An 11,397-nucleotide genomic window follows, 5' to 3' on the forward strand; every position below is an offset into this window, starting at 1 on the left:
TATATTTTTTTTTCGAAAATATGCGAAATAATGTGCCCAAAAAACAGTTTTATTGTAACATTGAAATCGTATCTACTAATATACTCTTATCAACAAATATTATTTAATTTAATCTGAGAAGAAAAATTAATTAATAGAGTTATCAGGAAAAAAATTTTAAGGAAATTTGTTAATTTTTTTATTTAAATAACTACTTTTTAATATTTTTTTAAACATACAAGTTTATGAGTTTTTTTCTTTTAATTTATTAGCAATAATTTATTACAAATGCATTTGAAATTTTTATATATTTATTATCATTTTTTTATTAACATTATATTTAGCTTCATAATATCTTTACGTAAACGTTTATTGAATGCAGCATCACGTTCATAATAACCAAGTAAAATATTTTCTGCTCTTTTGCAATAGTTAATTGTATGATTAAATTTTTTTGTAATGTTCATTAGGGAAATAAATAACGAGTTATTGGATCCAATAACATTTTTTCGCTAATGATTAGGATCATAAACATTATAAACCAATGATAAACGATTGCCGCTTAAAACTTTGGTAACTGAGTGTTCCATTCCATTATTAAAATAAATAAATCTTAATGCTGATTTGTCCATATCTTTTTCAGCATTGTAATCATCAAAACAAAAGTCACCACCAACACATTCTGATGGTAATAATAAAATCAATGTACCTTTTAATTCTTGACGATATCCATGATGATGTGAAGCTTTCAAATCTCCAGTTTTGTAGTAATTTAATGTACATTGATCAATGTATCCTTTAACATTTATTGTCTTAAGTATTGTTTCGATATCCAAATCAATATCAAAATTTTTTGTTTGTTTGTATTTACAACAATCCATGTCAATGATGTTTTCAGTATTTCGGGAAAAATAAGATTGATCTAAGTGTGCATACTCATCTTGAGTAATGTTCATTGCATCCATTTTCATGTGATCAACTAGTAGTGTAATTTTTTGATTTGTACCAATATTTAGTTTTCCAACACGAATGCTCAGTAGATCACAAAGATTGTTGATCTCATCATTGTCCAGCATTTTTTTTTTATCTAAAGAGAAAATCAAAAATTTAAATTAAAGTATTTAAACAATGTTGTGGATTAGAAATTTAATGTAATATTTGTTTAGTTATTCTTACTTGATGGTCCATCATTTTTTTGTGCCATTTTTTGTCACTGAATGAAATATTTATTTTTCAAGCCAAAAATAATGTCTCGCGACTGAAACAAAATGAAAAAAAAATTATCACTTAGTTTTTTAATAGGATAATTTTGATGATTATAGAAGAATAGATGTGAAAACGTGCCGATGCTTCCTATGCTTGTGTGTTAAGGAGGTTATGCACAAATTCGTTGCGGGTGTTGCGGGGCGCTTTTAATTTTTTTTAAATCTAATTTTTGCAAAGTTTATAATTAATTACTCATTAATTGACCGATCAACATATGAAAATTTTTCGCGCAATTAATAAAACTCGGTTTCTAGTATATGTGTGATTTTTTTCAAGACTTTTTCATCATTTTTTCTATCAGAGAAAAATGGTTGAAATCTCCATAAGAGCCAATGTTAAATAATATTTTCAATAATTAATTACAAAAAATTTAACCGATCAACATAAGAAAATAATTATACCGTCGTATTCAGAATAAAAAGATCTAACTGTGTACAAAATTCTCATTATCCTCATTATTTCAAAATAAAAGAGTGTGACTGTTAGCTGCATAACCTCCTTGAAGTGTTAAATTGTTGTCAACTTTGACCCTAATTATCTCGGTTAAAACATGGTAGAAAATTACAAAAAACATTTTATTACAAAACAAATTACAAAACAACAATCAAACTTGGTAAAAGGATATTTTTTTTTATATTTTGAAATTCAGCCATAATTAATTAATTATTATTATTATTTACAAAGTTATTTTAACAAACAAAAAAATCATTGGTCAATTTTTCTAACCTCAACAGACATTTGTCAATAATTGTCGAAATATTAAAAATAAATATTCTTTAATTAATTAAAATTATTAATATTATATCAAGTACTTTTAATTTATTATCAGCATCAATTAAATATCTTTACCCAAACTTAAATTGTTAACTTACTTTCTTTTTTTCTTCCCTTGTTTGTGTTGCGAACAAGTGTGTACAGTGGTCGTCTTCGATTTTTGCTGATGTATCGACAAGCCGATATTAAATTGGAAAGTATCGAGTACTTTTACTCGATACTTTTTTTCAAGAATCGGAAAAAATAGGGTGTACTAAGCCAAGAAGAAATATGCAATGACTTGGTTAATTTTTTTCATTTCAAATTTTTTTTTCTATTTTTATTTATTTGCAAGCCATGGTTCTATTATATTAGAAAAATGTTTCTACCATTGATTGTAAACCATGGGACAAATCAATAAATAATTATATAAATAAATAAAATTCTTTTATTTTTTCTGATATTTCTAATATTAGAAAATATTTAAAAAATATTATAATCAAATAATAATCTATTCAGAAAAGAAAAAAAAAGTATACTCGATACTTAAGTATTGAATACTTTTTTCGGCCGATGCATCTATTTTCCGATTCTTGAAAAAAAAGTATCGATACTCCGATTCCGATATTTTCTTTAAGAATCGAAGACCACTAGTGTACAGTGAAAAAGAGTCTGTTCCAGTCTGTTTATCATCGTTATCACACATATGTTTTTTTTTAGCGCCAAAAATAATAAAAAAAAAAAAAAGACCAAGACTAGAGACTTCTATATAATGTCGTTGTAATCATCTTCAAATGTGGATTACGAAGCTCAACAAATACAAATTATTTCATCAAAATTATAAACTTTGAATTAGGTCATATATATTAATATTTCGAAAGATATGCTCAATTCAATGCCAGCATAATTGCTATGAAAATCTCGATTATATCTTCAACTATTTTTCTTTATAATGGCTTTTTTCCATTGGTTTTTTGACGCGAGACTTCCAGAAAAAATCTGGAGGGATTTTTTTCCGCCGGGGATCATAAAGAATAAATTGAAATATGATTAACCAGTAAAATCAACATCAATAAAATTATATTTAAAGCCAAATAATATTGAATGTCATGCAACATGTTAAAATACAATTAATACACGTGATTATCTTATCAATGTAATATTGTCATTTACCTTAATTGATCCTTTGATTTGTTGATTTGATTTTTTTTTTGATGGACAATGTCATTGATAACGAATTAAAAAAAAAAAAAACAAAAAAAATGTATTGATTCTATGATGAGTTATAATCAGACGTTTTGCACGTTTGACCATGACTTGGGCTATTGCTATTTGTTATGTGTATGACTTTGATACCAATGTAAAAAAAAAAAACAACAAAAAACTCAGGTGGAATGATATGATCTCAGCTGAAAGTCTACGTTACCAACATGTGGTTTTGATAACTCATTTATGAAAGTCTCGAGTTGTAGTGGAAAGTAATCAAAAAGTTTCGAATTGTAAATAAAAAAATTTGAATATTATATAAATAATAACAAAGTATAATTGTGCTGTAATTTATTGTCAGTTTTTGAAATATAATATATGTTATTCATTCTCAACGAATCCTTAAAAACATTTGTTGAAGTGAACAATTAATCAATTTATTTTTGTTAATGATTATTTATTAAAAGAATATATCTTCAATAAGATGCGATTGTCATGTTCAAAAATTTACCATACTTACAAATTTGTAAGTACCAATATTAACTGGCACGTTTATTAAAAATATAAAATAGTTTATCGAGTCACTTGGATATCATCAAACCTGTAATTACATATATGTACGATTAACGGTAAAAATAAATGTTCCATATACGAAAACTTATTTGAAAAAGTATATTTATTTTTTTTAACTTTGTTTTCCAAAAATATTAAAATTGTCATTTAAATTTTTATAATTTTAAGTAATATAGGAAACGAGTTATAATAATAATAATGTATTCTTTTACAATGTCTCCCTAATGTCATTGACTTAGCAACGTATTTTGTATGTGTTTTTAAGAATAAATTAGAAATAAGTAAACGATAATTTAATTGCATCTATTCAACAACCAACCATTGAGATTTAATTATTGACTTGAAAGCTTCGTTTATTGCCGAATCATTTTTTCGTATGTGTAAAATAATGCCATTTGTACGATTTTTAGTTACCTGATCAGCAGCAATAACCAGGTTAATAGTAATATTATCTGTATTCCGGACATCGATCTTTGTTTTATCTGCTATTTCATGGAGAATATTTTCTGAATAGTGGCCAAGTATTGTCATTTTTTGAAGATTTTTAAATTTTTTAAGAGTCTGAAAGTAATAATAATTGATTTGAATAATTTGTATGTAATTGATACTTTTGTTTGTCACTGGTGATACACAAACAACCGTTGGTATTCAATAACAACTTACCAGAGAAAACGTTCTATGTAGTTGCAACGGAGAAAATAAATAAATTTCATTAATTTCTTCCGGAAGACTATTAATTATTGCAAAGAGATCAATCATTATATTATTGTATTGACAATTCACTTTCATTTTTATGCATTTTAATTTATCCAACTGTGTAAATGCCCGAACAAATCGATCAGCATTATACATCAATGAATTATTGTTAAATGCACATTCAAGACTTGTTAAATTTTTACAGTGATAACCAACAAATGGTTACAATGGGTACAAGACAAAAAAAATCGACATCGCAAAATGGATAAATCAAACTGAAAATATTCTAACAAGTCTTAATATTCCGGAAAATTTATGGATCAATTCTGATTTAATAAGTCATTTAACAATAACAGAATATACATGTGATTCATCTGTCATTGAATACATCAACAACAATTGTATCAATGTTGTTAATTTAAATTTCAAATTAAATTTAAATAAATTCGAAGAAAAACACTTGGAAGATGGTTTTAAAAATTTAAACAAATTAAAAATATTTAAAAATACAGCAATTATCGATAATTCATCACCAAAAAATGCCATTGATATGTACCATCACCTTTTACGTACTATAAATCCAGCAATAAATGAGTTATATCTTCAAAGTAATACTTCGAATGAAATGATGATTCTACTTGCCGAAGATTTTTCATTGGTAGGTTTATTACTCATTTATGAAAAGAAAATATTTATATATTAACACTCGTTAATAAATTAACTTGTCAATAATAAACATTATATTTATTATTACAGATTATTAAAGAATTTGAAAACTTGTCGGATTTGACACTTCGTTATTTTGAATTGGAAAGAATAGCAATGATGGAAATTTGTAAAATGGAAAACTTGATTTACTTGGATCTACATGGTTGTAAGTTGAATGATCAAATGCCAATACTCAATTTAATAAACTTGGAACATCTTAATTTATCATCAATCAAATATATTGAAAAAAATTTAATAAGTGAATTACCAAGATTAAATAGACTGAAACATTTTGATGTTAATAATTCAAGTCTTAGCATTGGCATGTATGACAGTATATCAAGAATCAAAACACTTATTTATTTGGATGTAAAACATTGTTCAAATGTTGATGATGAATTTATAACAAAAATTATCGACAGAATGTGCATTTAAAGAGCATCAATTTTCATATGAACTTGATGATTAAAAATGTTATTTATTTTAATATTTTTTATAATTTTGTATGTAGATGAATTTATTAATTTTATTTACTAATAAGTACTCTGTCTAAGTACTCTGAATATATTCGTACGCAAACTGCATATATTTTTAAATTAAAATAGCTACATAAATAGTTACATAAATAATAATTTAAAAATAATGAAATATAAAACAGAAAAGATTTACGAACAAAAAATCTCTGGTGATAAATACTCTCTGATGGATAGTTTATTATGAGCCGATGAATTCAAGACTGCAGCTGAGCCTATGGCTCCTACACAGTAAAAAAAAGTTTGTAATTTGTAGACTTCAGTCGTTTGTCAAATTTTCGTTTGTTAATTTAACAAAAAAAAATTTGTAAAATCTTTTGACAAATTTTATTTGTTAATTTTACAAACAAAAAATTTGTAAAATATTTTTACAAACTCCGTTTGTTAATTTTACAAACAAAAAATTTGTAAAATGTTTTTACAAACTCCGTTTGTTAATTTTACCAACAAAAAATTTGTAAAATGTTTTTACAAACTCCGTTTGTTAATTTTAATTAAAAATTAACTCGTAACATATAAATGAAGATTTAATGTAAAAATAAGAAGAATATCTGAAAAAATCTTGCATACGGTCGGATTGAGTCGGACGATGTGTGTTTTTATAAGCAGCTGATAATAGACAACACGTGAAGTATTTTTTTTCTTCAAAAACAAATAAATAATTATTAAATTATAATTATAATAAATCAATAATTCGTGTTTTCGATGACTTCATCAAGTAAGTTAATTTAAAGTGATTTATAAATCCCTTCGAGATTATTTATAAATGTTATTTTATATTTTTAATTAATTCTTAGTTAATAACATAATAACAATATGCTTGTTGACAATATTTTCAAAGCTACTTACTTGATAATTAATTGTTAAATATCAGGTAATATTGTAAGAATATGAATGGATTGGAAGAATTTCCTGATCAATGTCAATTCTCGAATGAGCAAATGTGTTTTTATTATTGTTCAGTATAAAAATGAAAAAAAATGGGTACAGCTATCAGAGCATTTTACATATGCTGATATCATCCACAAAGGTTTATTACTTATTTATTTTGTTTAATTCACTTAAGAATTTGTTTGATTTATAAATATTTTTTTCAATTTTAAAGTATATGAAATATTTGCATTACCTGAGGAGCAAGATATTGAGATTACTGATCTAAATGATGTTTTTATTATAATTTTTATTTCCATATTTTTGTTTAATATAACTAATAATATTGATTTTCTAGTATAATATCCATTATTTAACTCTTTTTGTGTGATTTTTATTTTCCACCTCGTTTTGACCTCGTTTCGACGTCGAAACGTGTAACATTTCTACATAGAATCGAGCTCGACGCCGACATCGATTCGAGCGTCAAGCTCGGAAAATACGCTCGTTTCGACGTCGAAATGAGGTTGGATTTCTACCTGGGTATCCTCATTTTGAACTAATTAAAAAGTCTTCTTTCTATTTCAGGTGGATGGCCAACAACGTGGTGTTTTTTTTTTTTTTTCTACACAATATGGCTCAAATTTTTATCAAATCAACTTGCGTTCACAGGCATCACATGACATCACAAAACTCAAATATATAAAAAATAAAAAAAAGCAATATAATTATTTTTCAAAAGACGTCCCCGAGTAGAAACTTGTTCAGGATAGCCTGAACACTGAAGGCTATCCCTATTCAAGTAACTCTATCACATCCTGATCAAGCATGGATCAGGCACCTACATCTTTTCCTTAATAGGGATAGCCTGATCCAGTCCGGATCAGGACTTGATCAAGATAAAAGTATTAAATTTATTTAATTTTTAAATAATTTTATCTTGATCAAGTCCTGATCTGGACTGGATCAGGCTATCCCTATAAAATAGGAATGGCCTGATCAAGATAGCATCAGGCTATCTGTATTTTATCCTTAATAGAGTAGCCTGATCCATTCTGGATCAAATCTTGATCAAGAAAAAATTATTGAATTTATTTTTTTTTCAAATAATTTTTTCTTGATCCAGCCTTGTTCCAGAATGGATCAGGCTATCCCTGTTAAGGATAAAATAGAGATGGCCTGATGCTATCCTGACCAGGCAATTTGTAGAACCTATGAGGACAAAAAGTTAGTACGAATTATCGAATGCCTCAATGGCCGAGCGTGTCAAGTACTAGCGTTGTAATCCCGTGTCGAAGGGTTCGAACCCCGGTCGTAGCAATAATTCGTTAGGTAAATTATCAATTAGGTCAGTTTGTAATAATAAAGTTTATCTGTATTCTGTTAAGCGTTAGTTTTCAAATTAAAAAAAAAATAAATTTGAAATTATTAATTTTTTTTTTTTTTTTTTTGAATAAATCATGTATCCTGATCCAGTTTCGATCCAGAATCTGGATCCATTATGGATCATGTATCTTTACCACAGCCTGATCAGGTATCCTGATCCATCCTGGATCTGAACCTTACGAAAAAGCGTTACATCCTGATCAGGTTCGGATTCAGTATCTGGATCCATTATGGATCATGTATCTTTACTACTGCCTGATCAGGTATCCTGATCCATTCTGGATCCGAACCTTACGAAAAAGCGTTACATCCTGATCAGGTTCGGATTCAGTATCTGGATCCAGATTGGATTTGAAATCAGGCAAGCCTGATCAGGGCTTGATCCGAACCTGACCTGAATTTCTACTCGGGTCACTTAATGCGTGATTACGAATATTCAAAGTTGGAAATTATGTATCTACAGTTCGCGGTACCCAACGACAACTGATTTGTCGTGGTTTTTCAGGATGTATTTATATATTTGTATAGTTTTTGGAGTAGGAGACAAAAGGGCTGGTCCTAAATGTTCTCTTATGCTCTAAACTAACGGTAGAGCAACGGTGTTTATACTGCCTTAACCCACTGGAAAGTTAATGGAAAAAAACTTAATTTGATTTTTGTTATCGGTCACTACCATAAATTCTTTTCTCAAATTCACCACTAGCCTTCTCTCTAGGGTTTTGAGAAACACTTTTTTTGACTATAATATACAAAATCATTTTTTTGGATTTGAAATTTTTTTTTTTTCCGATGCATGCTATCGATTTATTCATAGAGGCAAACCTGCTGATCAAACAACGGATTATAAACAACGTGATTCTCTGCTGCAATCATGCTGCTGACAAAATCAATTCCATGAATAAACTATGGCTTGAAACTCGTGTAGGAACACTACTATAACGCATTGTTGCATGCACACTCTCAATTATGTGCTTCAAAGTGTAAAATAATTTTTATTCTAAGTATCAGTACTAATAATCTATTCCATAGTTACAAAAATGATAAATCCGTCAGGTTAAATAATTTTTTTCCGAGTTTCTTTCGATGACATTTAAAATGAATAATGTATTGTTTTTATTTATAATTTGTACTTCAATACGAAGTTCTTTTCAGTATCAACTGGCATTCAGTTACGTACAGTTTGAAAACAAAGTTTATAAGCTAAAAAGGGTGTGAAAGTTATTTTAAATAAATGTTAATTGTATTCTGATAATGAATATGCACTGAGAGAAAAAGTTGCTAAAATATAGCAAAATTTTGCTTGAAAGTTTTAGGCTTTGATTTTAACAAAAAATGTATTAATTTGAGCAAAATATTTTTTAATTAACGCAATTTATTTGCTTTAAATTGGGACAGTTTTTTTTTTATTTAAGAGAAAAGAGAATTAATTTAAGAGAAACTTTGCTAAAAAGGAAGTAGAAATATCCCTTTAATCAAGCGAATAAGCGGTCTAGTTAAGACAAAAGTTGCTAAAATTAAGTGACATTTGATTTAATTTAATGGTCAAGTCGTTTGATTTAAGGATAATATTGATTGAATTAATAGAAAATTGTTTTTATACAAATGATAAATGAATTCATTTAAAAAAATTATGAATCAATTCAAGACAAAAAGCGATCTAGTTAAGACACAAGTTGCTAAAATTAAGCAACATTCAATTTAATTTAATGGGTAAGCCGTTTAACTTGAGGAAATTATCGATTCATTTGAAAAAATTATAAATCAATTGAAAGCAGAAAAGCGATCTAATCAAGACGAAAGTTGCTAAAATTGAGCGACATTTCATTTAATTTAATGGTTAAGTCATTTAATTTAAGGAAGTTATAGATTAAATTAATAGAGAATTGTTTTTATTTTAGATTAAGGCGACATGAAACACGATTCTGCCTTATCTCGGGGTGCCGCACGGTTGGAAATGTTTAAAGTAGGAGAGGTCACCGTGCAAGAAACTTCCTAATAAGAAGTATAGCACGTTAAACAATTTATACATGTGGATTTATTTTCTGAAAATAAAAAGGTCCAAGGAGAAGCAGTAGCTAAGGAATAAATGTTGCCGAAGAATTATGTTTGAAGGAAATATATTCGCTTGAAAAATAGTTCTTTGGCAACATTAATTCCTGAGCTACATCTTTTCCTTAGCTACTGCTTTTCCTTGGACCTTTTTATTTTCAGAAAATAAATCCACATGTATAAATTGTTTAACGTGCTATACTTCTTATTAGGAAGTTTCTTGCACGGTGACCTCTCCTACTTTAAACATTTCCAACCGTCAATTCCTACAACTCATTTTTGCGACAGACATGGATGTCGACTTTGTAATGCGTTCAAACTGTACCCGATTCCTATTATAGCCCAGGGAAACCATGGAAAACCTGGGCAGTACAGCTGGCTTGCGCCTACCACTCGATACATGGCGTCGGTGGTCGGGATCGAACTCGAGACCTCCTGTCTCAAAGCCCGAACCGTTACCGCAGTGCCATATCGTTGGTCATCTAATGATAATTAATATATTATTAATTTTTAATTAATTAAATTAATTATTAATATTATTATATTAATATATTAAATCATCGATTCTTTTTCGAATCTTCAATTTGCAAGACACTAAATTCTGTATTTTCCACAGTTATTATTTATTAATAATAAATATATTGAGTCATTGATTCTTGTTTAAATCTTCAATTTACCAGACACTAAATTTTGTGTTTTCCAGTTATTATTTATTAATCATAATTAAATGAATATATTTATTCATTGATTCTATCTCGAATCTTAAATATAACGACAAGCAGTTATTATTTATTAATAATTGTAATTATTACATGTTTCAATCGCTCTATTATATACATCATTTTTTTACTGGAATAAATATCAAAACCACTCAATATATATGCCTAACTGAACCAATTATTAACTATGGATATCTGAACATATCTTTTACAACTATTATTGTAAGTTGAATAATATTAATTAATATTAATATTAATTTCACCTTGTGTTTGAATGCATTAATTAATTCTTCATTAGCAATTGTCATGATAAATCTAATTATTGCATTAATCAATACAATTTGACAATTTATATTTTTCACAAAACATAACCTATGATACGTCAAGTTTTTCTTGTTGATTTTTCATCAACTGATGACATTACTGATGCCCTAAACATTTCTTGTACTCCACTCATCTTTTTAAATTCACGCAATTCTTTGATTTATCAATATTTTATATATTTTTAATTATAAGTTTTAAACAATTTAATGTTGTACATGCAGTTGTTGATGTATTGATGATTAGAACAATATGCTGACACTAAATGCGGTGACACAATGATAATGACACTTTAGATTATTTTAATTGTTGCATCAGGTTAATGTTTTGATAATTAT

The 11,397-nt window shown here is 27.4% G+C and overlaps 1 protein-coding gene across 1 annotated transcript; it reads right to left on the minus strand.

The window, feature by feature from the left end:
• Nucleotides 1–364: 364 nt before the first annotated feature.
• LOC122851753 lies at nt 365–1,199 on the minus strand. Its single transcript, XM_044151196.1, has 2 exons — nt 1,156–1,199; nt 365–1,066 (listed from the first exon to the last, which is right to left on the minus strand). Exons 1-2 carry the CDS (start codon nt 1,181–1,183, stop codon nt 492–494), a joined length of 603 nt encoding a protein of 200 aa, XP_044007131.1. The 5' UTR covers nt 1,184–1,199; the 3' UTR covers nt 365–491.
• Nucleotides 1,200–11,397: the final 10,198 nt, after the last annotated feature.

Source organism: Aphidius gifuensis, linkage group LG3 (assembly GCF_014905175.1).
Source record: "Aphidius gifuensis isolate YNYX2018 linkage group LG3, ASM1490517v1, whole genome shotgun sequence".
Lineage (NCBI taxonomy): Eukaryota > Metazoa > Arthropoda > Insecta > Hymenoptera > Braconidae > Aphidius > Aphidius gifuensis.